Source organism: Chelonia mydas, chromosome 14 (assembly GCF_015237465.2).
Source record: "Chelonia mydas isolate rCheMyd1 chromosome 14, rCheMyd1.pri.v2, whole genome shotgun sequence".
NCBI lineage: Eukaryota > Metazoa > Chordata > Testudines > Cheloniidae > Chelonia > Chelonia mydas.
The window spans coordinates 24,193,212-24,214,641 of record NC_051254.2 but is presented as its reverse complement, the minus strand read 5'-3'; the positions used below and the strand labels follow the sequence as shown (position 1 = coordinate 24,214,641).

The following is a 21,430-nucleotide window of genomic DNA, read 5'->3' as shown; positions in this document are numbered from 1 at the left end:
ATGTCCTTCCTCGCCCCTTTTTAGCCCCCTGCCCCCTGGAAGGTTAGTGGTGTGTCCCTCTGCTTCCTCCTGGCCAGTGCTCTACCCAGGATGGAAGTGCATTACACATCCCATGGGTGCTGCCTCAGCCTCAATAAACTTTATTTAAATATACACAGACATACACAGACAATATACAGATATTTGTTTCTTCTCTGAAAGTTCTACAGGACTGACACCGCTTTGGATGACACTCATGGAGAATTTTAAAAAGTGCAGCAAATGTATGAAAAATAAAACTCTTTTAATGGTGGTCATCCACAGAAACAACAATGGATGCATGTTCAACCAGGCGGGCACATGGACACGGCTCCACACATAGTACATTGGCTCTGTATAAGCATCTCCACATACATTGTGTCTATATAAATGTACAACAGTCTCATAAGACAGCAAGGAACAAAATCAGATTAGTATGGACGTGGCACACCCTTGCTCTCCCAGCTATATGATCCACTGTCCACGTACTAATGTGACTTTGCTAGAATATGGAATGTAAACACAAAACTGGTTCAAACAGACATTTGCACCATCTACTATAGAAACCCCCCACATATGCAACAATGTTATAAAAGGAAAAGTCATCTAGGGGTTCTGGTGACAAGTTACTCAACACCAGCTCCTGCAGATTTGTTATCACCATAACTCCTAAACAGGATTATATGTTTGCTTATCTAATATAGCTACAGCTATCTTTCAACATAGATTGTATGTACAGTACATATACACAGAACATACACAACACACAATATGTATATTTAGGTGTTTTCATGTTTGTACAGTATATCACAGATTATGTGAACACAGAATATATGTACGTGGACCTGTGAGAAATCATTTTATAAAATATTTGTAATACCAAACCAAAAAAAACCAACAACAACAAAAACAAATCCCAAAACCTGGAAATCAGTTGAATAAACAAAAATCCCCACTCTTGAAATGGGGCCACCTACCCCCTTGGGTGGCATTACAGACCTTTCTGTTCCCAAGATAAAAGCAGCAGCAAGAGGGTCAGTTTGCATCTATGCTCCCAGAAAACACAAAGCAATACAAGTTGTCAGATTGCAAACTCAGAGTGGTGTCTGTATTCCCTAATTCTGCACTCTCCCTCTCTCCCTCACTATGGTGTAAGAGACTCTGCCAGCGGCACAATATTTAACCTGCAACAAGATGTACTAGAATAAATCTACTGACTGCAGTCCAGAACTGTTGTCTCCTATCACTTAGAACCCAGCTTCTGAATTATAGCTTTTTATTTAAAACAATCTTTTTATTTAGCAAAAAATTGTTTCCACTGTACCCTTCACGTGTCCTCTTCCTAACGTGACAAACCCGGAGGAGATGAAATTATGGAGATCTGGCCCTCCACTTCGATAAATATCCTTCCCATAGTGACCTGCCAAGGCAAATAACAACAAGCAAGGCATTACTCAACATATACATTACACTATGCATCCACATTAGCCCCAAGTCAATGAGAGCCAAAGCCCCATCATATAGTGAGACAATAAAAAGCAAGCGAGGACGTGAGAGGCACAGAGAGTTCAGAGAGCAGGAATATCTAAACACAACACAAATAGAGTGTGAATTGCAGAGGAACTGCCAGGGGTTACAAACACTTAACTGATACCAAAAGAGGTTCAAAAACCAAACCATGGACTCAAACACCCCACACTTTAGGAATTAGGCCCATCTTTAGATGAAAGATTCAGCAGCATTGGGACGAGTATCCCAAAGTGATCAGAACTATCCAGACTTTTGAGACTGAGAAACTGGGCTGGAAATCTTGTGAGAAACAGCTCTGATTCTTCCTGATGCCATCTAGGCTGGGGGAACCCTAAATACACCATTCCTGATGTGTATCAGTGCTTCTGCTTCTGGTCTCAAATATTTTGAGCTTCCAGGCTTGTCTCACTGAAAAGTTTCATTGGTATAGCTATGTCTCTCCAGGATGTGAAATATCCAGCCTGACCTAACCCCTGGTGTAGACAGTGTTAGGTCAATGGTAAAATTCTTCCACCAACCTAGCTACTGCCTTTCAGGGAGGTGGCTTATCTACAGTGATGGGGGAATCCCTCCCGACACTGCAGTAAGTATCTGCACTGAAGTGCTAAAGCAGCTGCAGCTGTGCCGTTGTAGTGTTTTAAGAGTAGACATAGCCTCAGAATTACTCTGAGTTTAGTTAGAGTTCATGAGGAAAGTGTAGGTGTCTCCTTACGCTATCCAAATGGGTTTCCCTGTCCCTATTAGAGATGTGGCTGGAGAACCTGCTTCTTAGCTTTGACTTGTTCTAGCTGAGACAATGATACATCCATTGGAGGAGGGGATCCCCAGACTCCTTCTTACTGCTTTTGCTGGCTGAAAAGCACTTCCTTGGTGCTGCCACCCAGTTGTGACAGTTAACACACAGGAAAAAGCACACCCCTGACATTCGCTGCCTCTTTAATACCCAGAGATTCTGCCTGTGCCTCCCCGAGACTATGTGTTACTCTGACACAAGAGCAAAATCAGCTGCTTGTGAATGCCTCCCTTTTCCATGTTTTTAATTCTTCTGTTCCTCTTCTTGAACAGAGTCGCAAATGAGACTGGAGCGAGTGGGAGGGGAGGGAGGCGCGGTTCAGCAGGGCGCAGCAGTTTTCTTTTTTGTCTGCATTTTCGTGATGCCTTGGAGTCTAGCTACAACAATGACTGACACTCTATCAGTGCCTAAGACAGGCAGATATTTTTTCATGTAAATAGGGATAAAAAAGAAATATGCACATATGCTATTACATCTAACTGATGGCTGTGATTTATACATCGCCTCTGAGCAACTGCTTGAGTCAGAGATCAGGCAGTGAAAGAGTATGAAATAGTACAGACTGACTGGAAGATTAAAAGATTGTTTGCTAGTTTGTTCTCTAACCCTTGCCACCCCCTCTTTGGTGCAACATAAGAGTTAAACTGAAAGTTTCCCATGATAACAAAACAACATCATTTGAACAGAAATCATGTTTCCTCAAGAGCAGCCTGTCTCAGGACAGTTCAAATGTCAGTAGTTATTTCTTTTTACAGATACATTACGGAATGATGTGTCTATTTTATGTATTCCTTTATTCCTACTCACTTCTTGTCATTTCTCATGGCCTCCCAATGTAAAATTACTGATATATGAGCTCTCACTTTCAAAAGTGCCTAGAGGAGAGCTAGCGGGACAATCATAGCAGCTATTATTCACACAGACATTTTTATAATCACCACTTGATTGGAATGGTTCACACTGAAACTGAATGCCATTCCCACTCCATCCCTTCTCTGCAGGCCCGAGAGCTCGAGGAAGTACAGATGTGGCGTGTAGAGAAAGCAGAGGTATGTGAAATACTCAGGGAAATGAAAAACCAGGCAAAATCCTGGCTTATTTCACATTTCGTGACCTACTCACAAATAGCTTCTTTTCTGAAAAAAAAAAATGTTGTTTACAGACATGTATTTTTCCAAATGCAAAGGGACCAGTTTTGAACAAAACACGATTTTGTGTCTCACCATTGCAGGAATTATCCAATGACTGGAAATACGAAAGTAGCCATTCCATTGATGTGCTAGGCACAGCAAGAGGGCAGAAATGTTCATGCCAAATACCACAAGAAGATGCTGGATTTTTCCCAGCTCTCCTGGTCACCCAGCAGGTTTCATAGTGTGTGGTACCACTCTCATCAGCTGGCATCAGAAGGGGTTGGAAATATGGAGAAGCACTGCCTGGAATCATCACCCCCAGGATTAAGACTTCATCTTTGTCAGAGCCATGATATTCTCAAACCAAAATGCAATTCCGAGATTCTCCTATGGTTTTGCCGCCATGAACAGGCAATTACTGGGTAAGACTCCTCCAGGAATGTTTGTGACGTGTCTGTCTGCACAGCTCCAGTGGTCTGGAGTGACAGAGTAAGGTGGGTTTTTAAATTGTGTTAAGGAATCTTGATCGGAAAATAAAGAGGTCTGTTTTTTTTTAAGCACAGGCTGACCCTGGGACTTCTTGCCCTTTTCTCTGTAAATTTAATGATTTCTGCAATTTCTCCCCTGTCAAAGCCAAGACGTTCCTCATCTTTGGCTTTAACAACCAGACAGCCTGCCCTCCCAGCCTACGGTGACCAGATAGCAAGTGTAAAAAATTGGGACGGGGGGGGGGGGGAAGGTAATAGGTGCCTATATAAGAAAAAGCCCCCAAAATCAGGACTGTCCCTATAACATCAGGACATCTGGTCACCCTATCCCTGCCTACTGTTGGTGTCTGTCCCTTTTCTTTCACTTTTCATATATTCTGCTATAAGCTGTAGGTCTAAGGCAGCCTTTCTCAAATGCGGCGACCAGGGGATTTTTCTGCAGTGCCCAGGAGCTCCAGGGGCAGACCTCAGCACCCCCCACATGTCTTCAACCATAGGACTCTGGGGTCAGGCTTCAGATCCTCCATCCCTCCCTTTTTCAGCCACGGGACTCTGGGGGTGGGCTTCAGGAGGGCTGACCTTTCCAGATGCTGTGGTCAAGAGGCAAGGAGCCGGATGAGCCTGGGGTGTGAGGCTGCCTGGGGCACTGGCAGGGATTAGCAGGGCCTGGGTGGAGCTGGGGAGCCCAGTGGTGTGTGTGGGGGTCCCGGGGATGGGGGGAGGCAGCGGGGGCCAGGGGCCCCAATTACAACTGTACATTATTTTTATTATTGAGTCTTACATAAATAAATTACAATGATTTGGACATCTCTATGTGCGCATTTGTTTGTTTTTCCTAAAATTAATTAAGTATTTTAGGAAAATTTGTCAGAGCAGCCACCAGCAAGAGTTGCTGGCCATACACTGTGGCCACCAAAAAATTGGTTGTGAGAATCCCTGGTCTAAGGAGTTCTTAGGTTTTTGAGCCTTGAGCCATGGTGTCTCCTGGGTTCATATCCCAGCTGTCCTGGGTGTGGTCACTTCCTGTTCCCGCTGCTGGGAAGGAGTGAATCTTTACTTGTCAAACTGCCCTCCCCTCCAGCTCCCCACTCATAAGCCTGCCCATGTGTGGGCATCTGACCCGCCCAAAAGAGGGCAGAGCATAGGCCTGACACAACTACCCCGCCCCCATCCCCTCTGACCAGAATAGAGTGAGCCTGTCCCTTTACCTTGGTCTGTCCTCTCTCTGTTGTCTGTCTGTCTTTCTTTGGTTGGCTGGGGACATTCTTTTAACAAAATCACAGCTTCGCAGGTAAGCTGAGCACTAGAGCTGGGCAATAACTGGTTGTTCAGCTCACTGGCATTTCCAAAAGAAATGGGAAACATATTTGGTTTGAGTTGAACCAAATCCAGCGCTAGGCCATAAATGACCATTGTGATCGGCCATTCTGACCTCCTGCGTAACACCGGCCAGGGACTTAACCAGGGACTCCTGCATCAAGCTCAGTCACTACTAGAGCATCTCTTTGAAAAAGACTTCTAATCTTCACTGAAGTTTTTGGGTGCCTTGTTTGCCAGGTACTGTGTAGGGTTCCTCCAGTCTGGGGTTCCTTGGGCTGCTCACAGGACATTTTCCCTTTTCATCTCCACCCCAAGAAAATCAATTAATTTAAACCATTGTATCCTCCAGCAAGTGTCCACACAGAAAGCCACCTCCTTTGTTGTCCCCCCTGTCCCCAAGCAGTGGGCGGTGCATTCCAGTGGCTAGGGTAGTTCAGTAGGACTCATGAAGACACAGGTTCTATTCCTGACTCTGCAGCTGGGTGACCTGGGGCAAGTCACCTCGCCTCACTGTGCCTCAGTCTCCCCATCTTAAAAATGGGTTACCTCACTTGTGAAGCACTCTGGGGTCTGTGCTGAAGAAGAGCTAGGTTTTATTATTATTAAATAATAGACAGCACATTTTTCTTCCACCTCAAAGCAGTCACCCACATATCTTGATCTCCTTACAGGGACTACAGTACTTTGTTACACAGTACTCCTCTAGACAGGCTGAGTCTTTAAGGTCTAGTTCTTTCATTCCATGTAAAATCTAACAATGCTGCTTTTGATTACCATGTTTGACTCTCCATCAAATACTCTCTCTCCATCACACACACACACACACACACACACACACAAGCTTGGGAAGGCCAGTGTGTGGCACTGGAGAGAGACAGGGGGATTAACCCTTATGTTACTGCAATCTTCAATAGATGGAGTTCAAGCACAGAGGAGAATGACTCCCCTCCCAGAAGATGCAGGACCCAGGAAATGCAGAGTGGATGGGATGAGTGGTTTTGCTCACCCGACAACAAAGGCAGACTCTTTAGGGCATGCAGAACATTTCTTTGCAACTGCATCCTAAGTAAATTGCATATGGAATGAACTTGGTTATGAATAGCAATTACAACTCCAGCTCTAGGACAACAGAATTATTAGAGCTGAACTAAAATGCTGTTATCTACCTTTCAGAAATGTTATTACTAAATAAGGATTACATTACTCAGGAGAGGGATATAAGGGCTTTCACGTATAGAAGAGAGGCATTTGGGTGATACATGTTGGAATTACATGCCACTGTTTATAGGATTCCCTAAAAAAAATTATAAAACTAGGAATGAGAGGTCAAGCTCCAAATTGCTTAATGAAAACATCATGCTCACACACGTCTTAGAAGAGCAAAATGTTATGGGGGGTTTTAGGGAATAAAAGATGCAGCCCATCTGTGGTGCATCTCAGTTCTGCAGGAGTCTTCTCACTGGGCAATTTTAAACATTTCAGGGACTGGAGACAAAGTATGTCACCGGCACAAACAATTCTAAGGTGTGTGTTAGATGCACATAAAAATGCTATGCATTCCCTTGGAACTGAGAAATGACATCTATTTATCTTGTCAATCCAATGTAGTGATCTCTGAAGGTAAGAAGAGATGCAACTCAGAGCAAAAGAAAATAATTCTCTGGGCTAGTGCAGAGTTGCTGAAGAGCATAGAGCACCCAGGCAAAACAGTTATTGCAGCTGACCACCAAGAATCACCCCTGTTTGTGGAAAGTAGCTGCAGTAATTGGCCAGCATTAGACAGGGCTCCTGGCTGAAGGCTACCCTCCCACCGGGACTTGTTTATAGTCAGGTCAGACATCTTGCTATTTTACCACAGCATGGGAGGGTAGATTACCACAGATTACAATGATAACAAGGTGCCCCAGAGGGATCACACACAAGGCAGCTGTGCGTTTCCAAAATCTTCTATCAGAAAGGCACGATTAGGGTATTTCTCCAGGTTTAATGGCATTTGTTCCAAGATTGCTGTGTGGATCCCATGCGTGAAAATGCAGCAACAAAGAACCAGGAAGAACTCAGGGTAGGCTAGGGAGAGAGCAGTTTGGCAACACTTCATATCCCTGCCCTTGATCCTGGGGATGCTCTTGTCAACACTCACTTTCCAGTGCACAGAGCTGGAGGTGCTGGAATTGTTCCCTAATCTAAATTACACTAGTAAGGCTGCAAGGCAGCTTCAGGAATACTGAGTGTCTGCCCTAATTCACATACGCTGTGAATATGAATGACCACATCTGCATAAATTCACACCATCTCTCAAAGATTTCTTCCATCTTTGCCTCCCCCTTGAGCTTCCCTATCCTGCCTCCAGCTGGCTGCGTCCTCCCTTAAACCTTGAGTTTCTCCCCACCCCCCTCTGCCTCCCCTTTCCTCCCTCAAGTCCCCACCTCCCATCTACCCTCCACCCCACCACACCCCAGAGTTCTCCCCTCATGTGTTCCCTGACCATAAAGACCCTGCCAGAGCACTGACTCTAACTTCAGCCCACCTGTGGCCATAGAGATGGGGCTTGGGCAGCCACTTGCACAGCACCCCCTACCCAGTGCTCTAGTCCTAGCTTTCCGGCCATGGGCATGTCGGGGGCTGTCCTCTAGGCACAGATCCCAAAGGTTCAAGGCCTTTGTGATTCTCCTGAAACAGAAGACAGACTCTGGGGTTTGAGCTAGAGAGACAGAGCAGCCCTGCCAGGCTGGCTCTCCCATGGACTGCCAACAGGGACTGTGCCCAGGGGCGTGGCCTGGCTGGAGTGGGGGTGCGGGGCTCAAAAGAAGCAGTGACCTGAGGGCCCAATTTTCAGAGGTGCTGAGCACCTGTATCTAGCGCTGACTTAACCTGGAGTAGTAGGTGCTTAGCGCCTCTGAAAATCAGGCCTGTAACTTGGCACAAACGCAGCACAGGCTCACCACAAACTCCCTGACCTGAGCTTAGCTTTGGGTTCAGCACAGAGCCTGAAGGCAGCGAGCTCTCCAGCGCTGCTAGCCACAGTCAAAAGTTTGAGTCAGGTCCCCACAGTCATGAGACTGACCTGGAAATCAGGAGAGCTATTGGTTTTGATAATGCCTTTTTTGGGGGGGATGGGGGAGGTATTTCCCTGCTGGTTTCTGAACATTTAGAGAGCATGCTAGCATTTCTCTATAGCCAGCTGCTTGCTTTTACTGAAAGCTGGGATATTCACATCATCTGGGCATTACGAAAAAAGCCAAATATTGCCAGATTCATGAGAAAGTCATTCACTCTGAAGGTCAATAGACTTGGGGTAAAATATTCAAAGGTGCCTGTGTGACTTAGGAGCCTGAGTTGGCCTGAAACTCAGTGATTCCCTCTTAATTCAAGGGCAGTCTGGCTTGAGTGCTTTTGCCAATTGCAAGTGTAGCACTATGGCCCTTTCCCTGCTGAAGTCTAGTATTGGATTATAGGGCATGCAACTTGCCAAGCAGCAGGCTAGGGAGGTCATGTGTCAAGACCAATCCTGCAGCACTAAGTTGTACAAACACTAACGATGCATTAATCTCTAATCATTCTTATGCAACCCTCAGTGCATCAAATTCCAAATAAGTAACATGGAGGCGGCTCAGACTGTACGGTTACAGTTTGTACTTCAAGCATTGCCTGGTTTATTTGTACAATTACTATATGTATCTGCATATTCCTCCCCATCAGACTTGATCAGAGAACCCCAGATGTTTGAGTAAAAGTTCATGTCCTTATTTGGCATAACCCAACTCAAGTCTCTCTCTCTCTGAATTGGCCTGAAACTGAACCCAAGCCTCCAATGCGGCAGGTGAGACTTCTGAACCACTAATGCTCTGTCTAGGTCTTGTAATACTCTCACCTCCACATTTACTGTACAATATCCCCTTGTGGACATTTAATAGAGATTGAGAACAGTTTTATACCAGTCCAGGAAATCTGGGATAGAAGTATCCACAGATTGGTTTACAAGTTCTACAGCAAGCATCTCATTCACAATTCCATTCTAGAGGTTTTACAGTAATGTCTACAGATCCCTGTTTATTTCCTCTAGCACCCAACTGGTATCATCCACGTCACGTTCTATCAGATTTTCTAGGCTAGGATTTTCAAAGGGGCCTAACGGAATTAGATGGCTAACTCCTACTGAAATTCTATATAGAGTGCAATTTGTACTTAGAGGGCCGCTGTGGTAAAAACGCTAATCAATTATGCCACCAAGAAGAGGTTGGAAGGTAAAATCCAAATCAATGCAACTGCCCAAGCTGCTCACCTCAATTTGTCATGAGTTGCTTCACCCATGATTGTTTGTCCCAGTAAAAAGTTTTCTAGCTCAAAACAGCTGTTCTTAGCTTTTAATAACTTCAAGCAAAATACCACCACAGGGAAAATAATTCTTCCACCACTTATGTAAAACTGACTAAACATCTAGGAACACTGTGTTATATTCAAATGTGATCAAAATGAGTCCTGTTCTTTACTCAGATCTGGCTAGATTTTCTAGAGCTATGATTTTTCTTAAGGTCCAACCCCTGTTCTGCAGACATGAATTACAGGCACAAATCTGAGTAGTTATGCAAAAAGAGTCTGATCTGTGCCTGCAGCTGAACTGCAGATGTCAAATGCACATGTAATTGAATTCCTCATGGAAAATGTGACCACAAATGTTGTGGCTGCAGTGTGTACCTGCAAAGGAAGCTTGGACTTTCTTAAACTCTGGCTTAACAAAGGGTTATCTCTTGTGATAAACAAAAGATATCAGTTAAACATTGTCTATGTTATGTACGAATGGTAAGCTGCTAAAAGTGGAAAACAACAGTTGCGTAAGTGGCTTATCTATCCATCTTCCCTTTTTGAAAAATGCTACTGGTGCAAGAGAGCTTCCCCATACTCCAAATGGGAAATACTTTTGGAATCATTAATATCTCTTACAATGAAAGAAACTTTTACGTGAGATAAGTATCTATCCATCCATCCTTATACACACCCATCATCATCTATCTGTCCATCCATAACCATACACAGCCATCATAAGAACATAAGAATGGCCATACTGGGCAGACCAAAGGTCATCTAGCCCAGTATCCTGTGTTCTGACAGTGGCCAATGCCAGGTGCCCCAGAGGGAATGAACAGAACAGGTAATCATTAAGTGATCTAGCCCCTGTTGCCTATTCCCAGCTTCTGGTAAACAGAGGCTTGGGCAAGAGTGGGCAAACTTTTTGGCCTGAGGGCCACATCTGGGTATGGAAATTGTATGGTGGGCCATGAATGCTCACGAAATTGGGGTTGGGGTGTAGGAGGGGGTGAGGGCTCTGGCTGGGGGTGCGGGCTCTGGGGTGGGGCCAGAAAGGAGGAGTTCAGGGTGTGGGAGGGAGCTCCAGGCTGGAACAGGGGGTTGGGGTGTGTGTGGGGGGAAGGGCTCTGGCTGGACGTGTGGGCTCTGGGGTGGGGCTGGGGATAAGGGATTTGGGGCATAGGAGGGTGTTCCAGGCTGGGACTGAGGTGTTCAGAGGGCAGGAGGGGGATCAGGGCTGGGGCAGGGGCATGGGGGTGGGGGTATGAGGGCCCTGGCTGAGGTGCAGGCTCTGGGGTGGGGCCAGAAATGAGGAGTTCAGGGTGCGGGTGAGGGCTCTGGGCTGGGACAGGGGATTGGTGTGCAGGGAGAGGGGGGTGAGGGCCATGGGCTGGGGCTAGGGATGAGGGCTTTGGGGTGCAGCAGGGTGCTCTGGGCTGGGACTGAGGGGTTTGGAGGGCGGGAGGGGGATCAGAGCTGGGGTGAGGGTTGGGGCATGTGAGGGGGTAAGGAGTGCAGGCTCCAGGCAGCACTTACCTCAAGCAGCTCCCAGAAGCACCGGCATGTCCCCACTCCGGCTCCTATGTGGAGGTGCGGCCAGGCGGATCTGTGCACTGCCCTGTCCGCAGCCACTGCCCCTGCAACTCCCATTGGCTGCAGTTCCCGGCCAATGGGAGCTACGGGGGTGGCACCTGCAGATGGGGCAGCGTGCGGAGTCCCCTGGCTGCCCCTAAACATAGGAGCTGGAGTGGGGACATGCCGCTGCTACTGGGAGCCGCGGCATGCACGTGCAGAATGGCCCCCGACCCCACTCCCCGGCTGGAACATGGGAGCGGGGCAAGCCCCAGATCCCACTCCCCAGCAGGAGCTCAAGGGCCGGATTAAATCAGCTGGTGGGCTTCAATCACCCGGATATCTACTGGGAGAGCAATACAGTAGTGCACAGACAATTGAAGAAGTTTTTGGAAAGTGTAGGGGACAATTTCCTGGTGCAAGTGCTGGAGGAACCAACTAGGGGCAGAGCTCTTCTTGACCTGCTGCTCACAAACTGGGAAGAATTAATAAGGGAAGCAAAAGTGGATGGAAACCTGGGAGGCAGTGACCATGAGATGGTCGAGTTCAGGATCCTGACACAAGGAAGAAAGGAGAGCAGTAGAATATGGACCCTGGACTTCAGAAAAGCAGACTTTGACTCTCTCAGGGAACTGATGGGCAGGATCCCCTGGGAGAACAACATGAAGGGGAAAGGAGTCCAGTAGAGCTGGCTGTATTTTAAAGAATCCTTATTGAGGTTACAGGAACAAACTATCCCGATATGTAGAAAGAATAGTAAATATGGCAGGCGACCAGCTTGGCTTAACAGTGAAATCCTTGCGGATCTTAAACACAAAAAAGAAGCTTATAAGAAGTGGAAGATTGGACAAATGACCAGGGAGAAGTATAAAAATATTGCTCAGGCATGCAGGAGTGAAATCAGGAAAGCCAAATCACACTTGGAGTTGCAGCTAGCAAGAGATGTTAAGAATAACAAGAAGGGTTTCTTCAGGTATGTTAGCAACAAGAAGAAAGTCAAGGAAAGTGTGGGCCCCTTACTAAATGAGGGAGGCAACCTAGTGACAGAGGATGTGGAAAAAGCTAATGTACTCAATGCTTTTTTTGCCTCTGTCTTCCAAGGTCAGCTCCCAGACTACTGCACTGGGCAGCACAGCATGGGGAGGAGGTGACCAGCACACTGTGGAGAAAGAAGTGGTTTGGGACTATTTAGAAAAGCTGGACGAGCACAAGTCCATGGGGCTGGATGCACTGCATCCGAGAGTGCTAAAGGAGTTGGCGGATGTGATTGCAGAGCCATTGGCCATTATCTTTGAAAAACTCATGGCAATCGGGGGAGGTCCCGGACGACTGGAAAACGGCTAACATAGTGCCCATCTTTAAAAAAGGGAAGGAGGAGGATCCGGGGAACTACAGGCCAGTCAGCCTCACCTCAGTGCCTGGAAAAATCATGGAGCAGTTCCTCAAGGAATCAATTCTGAAACACTTAGAGGAGAGAGAAGTGATCAGGAACAGTCAGCATGGATACACCAAGGGCAAGTCATGCCTGATGAATCTAATTGCCTTCTATGACGAGATAACTGACTCTGTGGATGAGGGGAAAGCAGTGGACATGTTATTCCCTGACTTTAGCAAAGCTTTTGATATGGTCTCCCACAGTATTCTTGCCAGCATGTTGAAGAAGTATGGGCTGGATGAACGGACTATAAGGTGGATAGAAAGCTGGCTAGATCGTCGGGCTCTATGGGTAGTGATTAATTGCTCCATGTCTAGTTGGCAGCTGGTACCAAGCGGAATGCCCCAAGGATCTGTCCTGGGGCGGGTTTTGTTCAAAATCTTCATTAATGATCTGGAGGATGGTGTGGATTGCACCCTCAGCAAGTTTGCAGATGACACTAAACTGGGAGGAGAGATAGATATGCTGGAGGGTTGGGATAGGATACAGAGGGACCTACACAAATTAGAGGATTGGGCCAAAAGAAATCTGATGAGGTTCAACAAGGACAAGTGCAGAATCCTGCACTTAGGACGGAAGAATCCCATGCACTGCTACAGACTAGGGACCGAATGGCTAGGCAGCAGTTCTGCAGAAAAGGACGTAGGGGTTACAGTGGATGAGAAGCTGGATATGACTCAACAGTGTGCCCTTGTTGCCAAGAAGGCCAATGGCATTTTGGGCTATATAAGTAGGGGCATTGTCAGCAGATTGAGGGATGTGATCATTCCCCTCTATTCGACATTGGTGAGGCCTCATCTGGAGTACTGTGTCCAGTTTTGGGCCTCACACTACAGGAAAGATGTGGAAAAATTGGAAAGCGTCCAGTGGAGGGGAACAAAAATTACTAGGGGACTAGAACTCATGACTTGTGAGGAGAGGCTGAGGGAACTGGTATTGTTTAGTCTGCAGAAGAGAAGAATGAGGGGGGATTTGATAGCTGCTTTCAACTACCTGAAGGGGTTCCAAAGAGGATGGATCTAGACTGTTCTCAGTGGTAGCAGAGGACAGAAAAGGAGTAATGATCTCAAGTTGCAGTGGGGGAGGTTTAGGTTGGATATTAGGAAAAACGTTTTCACTAGGAGGGTGGTGAAGCACTGGAATGCGTTACTTAGGGAGGTGGTGTATTCTCCTTCGTTTGAGGTTTTTAAGGTCAGGCTTGACAAAGCCCTGGCTGGGATGATTTAGTTGGGGATTGGTCCTGCTTTGAGCAGGAGGTTGGACTAGATGACCTCCTGAGGTCCTTTCCAACCCTGATATTCTGTGATTCTATGTGGCCTACGGGCCGTAGTTTGCCCAAACCTTGGCTAGGGACACCATCCCTGCCCATCCTAGCTAATAGCCATTGATGGACCTCTCCTCCATGAATTGATCTCTTTCTTTTTGAACGCTGTTATAGTCTAGGACTTCACAACATCCTCTGGCAAAGAGTTCCACAGGTTGACTGTGTGCTGTGTGAAGAAATACTTCCCTTTGTTTGTTTTAAACCTGCTGCCAATTAATTTCATTTGGTGACCCCTAGTTCTTGTGTTATGAGAAGGAGAAAATAACACTTCCCTATTTACTTTCTCCACACCAGTCATGATTTTATAGACCTCAATCATATCCCCCCTTAGTTGTCTTTTTTCTAAGCTGAAAAGTCCCAATTTTATTAATCTCTCCTCATATGGCAGCCGTTCCATACCCCTGATCATTTTTGTTGCCCTTTTCTGTACCTTTTCCTATTCCAGTAAATCTTTTTTTGAGATGGGGCGACCACATCTGCACACAGTATTCAAGATGTGGGCATACCATGGATTTATAAAGAGGCAATATGATATTTTCTGTCTTATTATCTATCCCTTTCTTAATGATTCCCAACATTCTGTTTGCTTTTTTGACTGCCGATGCACATTGAGTGGATGTTTTCAGAGAACTATCCACAATGACTCCAAGATCTTTCTTGAGTAGTAACAGCTAATTTAGACCCCATCATTTTATATGTATAGTTGGGATTATGTTTCCCAATGTGCATTACTTTGCATTTATCAACATTGAATTTCATCTGCCATTGCGTTGCACAGGCACCCAGTTTTGTGAGACCCCTTTGTAGCTCTTTGCAGTCTGCTTGCAGCTAAAACTATCTTGAGTAGTTTTGTATCATCTGCAAATTTTTCAGGTCGGGGAGTGCATCTCTAACAGTGACCCACACATTGGGGTGGGAGTTCAGCAGCCAAAAGACAGACCAGAAACACACAGTATCATCTTCTTTAAAAATCTCAGGATCTTTTGGGCCACGCTCATGACTTTTAATCCTCATATACACCCTTCATCTATTCCCATACAGACCTCTTTGACCACCACCAGCTCACCTGTCTTCTGGATGCCCCTTATGGTCATTTATTCCACCACAGGACATGGCGGTGGAATCTGCTTGGCACAACAAGTGGTCAATGACCACAGTCGATAATTACTCTCTAGTCACTGACCCAACCATCTATCCACCAGGTTTTGATCTGCCAAGATACCTGTGGTCATCTCTGAACCGGAAATGACAACTGTGTGGCCAATCTCTTTAAATGGGGTTTTACTAATGACCCACGATCCAGCTGCGGTCAACTTCAGACTGTTACATATCATTGTTGAGTGCCCATTGACTTATTTTGATGGAGGGCTACTGGCTCTCCAACTGGCTGGGCACATTGTGCATATGCCAATGATGATCCATCCATCCATTCTATCCATCCCCCCACACACCCATCATCTCTCTATCTCCATGCACACCCGGCATCCATTCATCCATCCCTGTACACATCCATCATCCATTCATCCATCCCATATATACCCATCTATCTGTCTATCCACTGCGATACAAACCCATCATCCATCCATATATCTATCATCCACATACACACCTATCTATTCATCCATCCCCTCATCCCCCGCCCACAGCCAACATCCTATCTATCTATCCCCACACACAATCTAATTTATCTATTTATATAGCCACATCTACCGTGTATCTATCTATCTATCCATCCACCCCCCCCACACACCCATCATCCCATCTATCCCCATACACACCCCATCATCTATCTATCTATCTGTAAGTCTTGTGGTCTGAAGCTCTACAGCAGTGCTTTTCAAGCTATGTGATGTGGGGGACCGGCAATTTTTTTTTCCAATGTGCGCGCAGACTGGCAGCCAATGGCTCGCGGACCAGCACCGGTCCGCGGACCACCACTTTAAGTAGCATTGCTCTAGAGGGATAGATGGAAGGCACCTCACCGCTCACATCTGTTGGTAAACAGGAAGAAGCCCAGAGCAGTGTCAGAACCCCATGTGGCCACAAGTTCCATAGGGGAAGAAGCTCTCTGCTGCCATCTTCTGATGTGTCAGAAGAAGAGACAGAATGAGCCAGGCCTCATTTACCTGGTTGTTGTACCATAGAATCATAGAATATCCGGGTTGGAAGGGACCTCAGGAGGTCATCTAGTCCAACCCCCTGCTCAAAGCAGGACCAATCCCCAACTAAATCATCCCAGCCAGGGCTTTGTCAAGCCTGACCTTAAAAACCTCAAAGGAAGGAGATTCCACTGCCTCCCTAAGTAACCCATTCCAGTGCTTCACCACCCTTTACCATCCCGGTGTGAACATTTTGGTCATTATGGTTAAAATTAATTTACATTTCAGATGTAGGGATAATGAAATGTTATCACTGGCTGGTGATCTGCCCCATGGTATCTAGTATTGGCAGACTGGTCACAAATACATTTACATTCTCACAGCCATGATTTCCAAGCCAGTGCTGAAGAACATCCTGCACTGCCAAGCGGACAGGCCAGCACAGATTTCAGTCAGAAAAAAAATCTGTTTTAGAGACAACAAAGAAAAGTCCCTTTACTGATGTATTTATTTCATTTTCATAAATTCCACACATTTTATCCTCAGGCATTTGCGCCAAAACAATTACTGTCTCTGGGAGGAACTAGCCTCTCCTCCACAAGACAGGTGCTCCCTCAGGAACCTACAGGAACCAGCTTAACCCGTTCTATTACTTCCTTCTCTCCCACCTTCCTGGGGGGGAATTGTACATCTCCAAGACTCACGCATTTTGTTCAGAACACCAAGCAGGGAAACACTGGCTGGCAAAGCTCCCTTTTACATCAGTCCCATACTCATTCATGTTGGTAGAACAGCAAAACGATCCTCTGTGTGCACATCCTTGAATCCACTGATCACTGATCCATCCTTGCCACCACTCCTCTTTGCAATCAATGTAGGTGATTAACATTGGGACAAAGCAAGTTATCCTATCTAAGGGCTCATTCCCAGAGCAAGGTGCTTTAAATGCTGCTTCTATCCAGAGCTGTATACCAAATCCAGCAGGGAGTTAATGACAGAATCTAGATGTACCTCAGAGGACCCCAAATTCAACTCAAAAATTCACAGCCAACCACATTTGTTTGAGATCAGTTTGTCTATAAATCTGTCTCGTAGGTCTCTGGAAATCCAATAAGCCAAACAGACCTTTAATTAACTGTAGTGATGTTAACTGGATCACAACAACAACAACAACAGAAAAACAAGCAACAATAAACTGAGGCAGCCCAGTGAGCAAGTCTCTTATTTAAAACTTCCATCCACTCTCAGTTCATTCTTGGGTTCAGTTTGGTAAATCCAGCTGAAACTGCTGGCCGAAGGTAAGTTTCTTGAGCTCTCATACACTGCATATTCCAGACCTTAAAGGTACAGTCACCACACTCAAGTCACTACTATCCTTACTCTCCATTTACATGTCCTCCTCATCTTGTTCTGTTCTTCCCCATCCTGATTAGATGACGGAACAAGGAGCAATGGTCACAAGTTGCAGTGGGGGAGGTCTAGGCTGGATATTAGGAAAAACTATTTCACTAGGAGGGTGGTGAAGCACTGGAATGCGTTATGTGATATAATCTCCATCCTTAGAGGTTTTTAAGGCCTGGCTTGACAAAGCCCTGGCTGGGATGATTTATTTGGTGTTGGCCCTGCTTTGAGCAGGGGGTTGAACTAGATGACCTCCTGAGGTCTTTTCCAACCCTAATCTTCTATGATTCTATGATTACTGATTTCCATTCTCACCAAGTATTGGCCTATATTGTGTTGCTAGGAAAGGAAGACATCAATGGGATATAAGCATTAGCTCAAAGTTAAGCACATACCTAGATGGCCTCCCGGTTAGGAAAGGTGTCCTCAACTGGGACCACTGACCCAATGTTATTAAGGTTCTCTGGGGGCTATACAAACTCCTATTGACATTGTAATGCCGGCAAGTGACCGGATGTAGGAATGTGCTGGGGCACTCAATGTTTTTTATAGCATAGAGCACATTTTACTACAGAGAGTGTCCAGTGGATACTTCCCCTCCCATTCACAGCCATGCAGTCACTTCCCATCCTGTTTGTCATGAGAGCACCTCCCCTCCTGTGAACAATCTCATAACATCCCCTATGGCTACTGCAGCAATTCCTTACACCGCAAAGTAACATTAGGAAAGTACTTAATATACACACACAGGTGTAGCAGCTAGAAGCAAGAAGGAGCCAAGCACCCTGTTACCAGCAAGGTCTCCATCAATCATTGGGAACCACTGTGCTAGAGATACCCCTTTGCAAAAAGGAGCAAATTCCTGTGAGGTTGGGAAACCTCCAAAGAGTCAGTGGGTTGGCTGAGCTTCAAATTAGCCAACCTTTATGGTATAGAATTTGGGTTGGGCATCTCATGGACTGAACGTGCACTTGGGACCTCTACTTCCATTTCTTGACATCTCACAAAAGAGAACTAAGTGAAAACTAGCTTTGTGCATGTCTTCGATACACTTTAAAGCAGCAATTCTAAGTGGGCAGGGAGACGATTATGCTGGAAGAATTTTAGATGCACTGCCATTCGAATAACCCCTTGGCACTCACAATGGATCTGGGCAGCTATGCTCTCTGAGCTCCACATTGCCTCCCCATTTGAAATCCTACAGCTGATTATCTCATTAACAATCTGAGTGTCTTTCTCCTTAGTTCTTGGTTCTTTATGTCATGTTAAAGTAATGTGTGGTGAGGGGGAAGACACTCAGGCATATCCTGTAAAACTCCACATTCCCCTTCTTCCTGCATCCAGCTTCACTCTTTGCCAAAGCATAGGCCTGAGTTCTCTCTTTCCAGGGCTTTCCAAAAAGCATTGCGTCCTGAGTTCTCTCTTTCCAGGGCTTTCCAAAAAGGGTTGCACAGAGTTAAATCTCAGGGCTATTGTGTGTCAAATCCAGATAAATGCACAGTAAATAGCACCCAACTTTTCAAAGACAGAGCACTATACACCTTCTCAGTCAAGCAAACATTTAATGTACACAAAACACATTGTAAATAGTACACAGTATTGAACACTGTGAATAGCTTCTACACCAAAATATTAGACAGTAAATCCCCCGGTGTTCCTTATACAAACTTTTCCCCTTCTGTTTCTGTTACAAGCATTCACACAGGGGTTTCAACGTAACATTTTCTATACTTCAGCTCACACACCAAAATTCATTCCCTTCCGATCTTCTCTCTGAGATGGTTTCTCTTTCTCTATAGAGTGGTCATAGTATGTAGTCTGTGTTACTTGGACTCTCCAGAGCTTGAGAAATGGTAGCGTTCTAGTCCTTCAGAAACCTGTTGGCAAACAAAGTCTGGAGATCTCCCCAGCTAACAGCATTCCAGCCCTTGGGTTAACAGATGGCTGGTCACCGCAGTTGCTGGTGAAACAGAAATCCGTAGCTGTTGTCCAAAATGGTGCAGGGATTGGGACCCAGACCTCACAGCAAAACAGTTCTTGCATTGATCAGCTGCTGAGTCTACAGGGCTGTTTCCAACTCTGTTTATAATCTTCTTTCTCTCCCCTCCCCTCCCCTCCCCTCCCATATTCTGATTGGCTCAGCTCTCAGAGGGTGACTAGAATATGACCTGCTGCGTGGGTTGCCCACAATGAAAACTTCCTACACAGCTTCAGAAACAGCTATTGAGCATGTCTAGTAACTGCCACACCCTGTCTTTCTGGGTCCTTCTAGTTGTCCTGCCTTGCTCTCTGCACATGTGCAGTGACACAGAGCAACCAACTAAAGATCTGTGTCTCCTCCCCACAGCTTCTCTCCTCCTCCCCAGGAGAAACAAAGTCAAACACTGCAACATAAAGTTGTCTCTTTATTAATCTCTCCATTGCTGGTCCTCTGCCACACCTGCTGCAGTGCTGTCATCAATAATGCTCCTTTGACATCATGGGTAGAACGGGTACTTTCAGCAGTGCAAGGGGTGTTCACATGGGCAGATCTGGAGTAGCCAGCAGCACAGCTAATGCATCCCATTTGGAGGTATGTGGGAAGTTCATAAGGGGGGGCATTCTCCCTGGAGGAATGTTTGGCATAACAGCAGACGCATTCTACCGGGACGTCTGTGCCACCTATGGTGGCCGGACACAGTAATCTGGTGCGAAAACAGTCTTTTAAATGAATTAACAAAGCAGAGGTTAAACAGTCTCATTCGCATCTGAAGCTCCTAGTCTCCCAGCTTTCTGTTGCTTTCTAGTGGCTCTGAGCCCTAAAGAGACAGTATTCTGTACTGCAAGCATATCTATGAACTACTGAACGACTGTCTGTGCTGCTCTTCCCAGGGCTGTATCAGGACACCGGGATATTCTTACATGCCAACATGGACTGTATATGCAGTGGTTTCTAACATGTTTATTTTGATATATAACCTCAGGACCCATTGTCGAGCTTGCATCTTAAAATGGTAGAAGTAGCCGCGAATCGTGCTGATGCTGTCTGTTTACTTGTTGAAATGCTTTTAAAAAGTGACTCCTGGGTATTTGATCTGGTTTTATATGATAATTCCAGTGCTTACTCACAGAGCTCTCCACTGCTGGAAGGGATGTTGGTAAACACAACTCCGCAGCACGAAGAGCTCCGCACTCATCCAGTGCTCCCTTTCAGGGGAGGTTAGATCTGCCGGGGCATGGAGGGGGACATTTCCAAAATGTTAAGCAGCGATTCAGCTGAACAGCTTGTGCGGCTGTTAATGAGAGACGTGCAGCAGCTACTTCCTGGTGCCATGCTTTGAAAATGTGCCCCCAACTGACTTTCAGCCTGTGGTGTTGCAAACCTAGTCTGCTCTCCAGTGATGCTTTGTCTAGGAAAGCTGCATGTACCATCTTCCACCAGGAACTGAGCAGCATAACAACTTGGGAGACTAACTTTGTTCTCTCAGAGATTTGCTGATGATCTAATTCGGAAAGGATTTAATATTCCCCTTCTAATTAATTTGTTCTGTGTGCCTGTACCTTTGTTCTCTGGGAGCCCCTCAAAAATTAGATGCAATACCTGATGGAATTTAATTATATAGGCTGGGAGGAAGTGATTAAGGGCAAAGAGGAGGCTAATCACACTGCACATACTCAAAGGGTAATAGAAGAAGGGAAGGGAAGGGCCTGCAGCAGAAAGGAGGAAACCAAGGTGTACTTTTCTATATCTAGAACACAGGGACATTCAGGATATAGACAAACACTCCTTGATATTCACATGCCTTGCAAGTGGTCGACTCAGTATTGTCAGAGCTTTTCAGATGTCTTCTAAACACAAACCCGGACTGTATTCCGCTCCCAGCAAGGCAAAGCAGACCTTGGCTCTGATGGGCTATTCTCCTCTAGGGAGTTCTGTGCATGTGCACTAGGGAAAGGAGAGTACAAAGGCATGTGATCCATGGGACTGTATATTCATTGCTAGCCCCAAAATGCTCTTGGACATTCCAGGTGC

General features: G+C 46.0%; 1 protein-coding gene across 3 annotated transcripts in view; it reads right to left on the bottom strand.

Moving 5' to 3' along the window:
• SHISA6 (shisa family member 6) overlaps positions 1 to 21,430 on the bottom strand; it is a 378,854-nt gene that overhangs the window by 301,521 nt on the left and 55,903 nt on the right. For all 3 annotated transcript variants that reach the window (XM_043528411.1, XM_037914391.2, XM_043528412.1), the window contains exon 4: positions 1,343 to 1,438. In XM_043528411.1, coding sequence (XP_043384346.1) covers positions 1,343 to 1,438 — 96 coding nt within the window. The remainder of the gene's footprint in view (positions 1 to 1,342; positions 1,439 to 21,430) is intronic.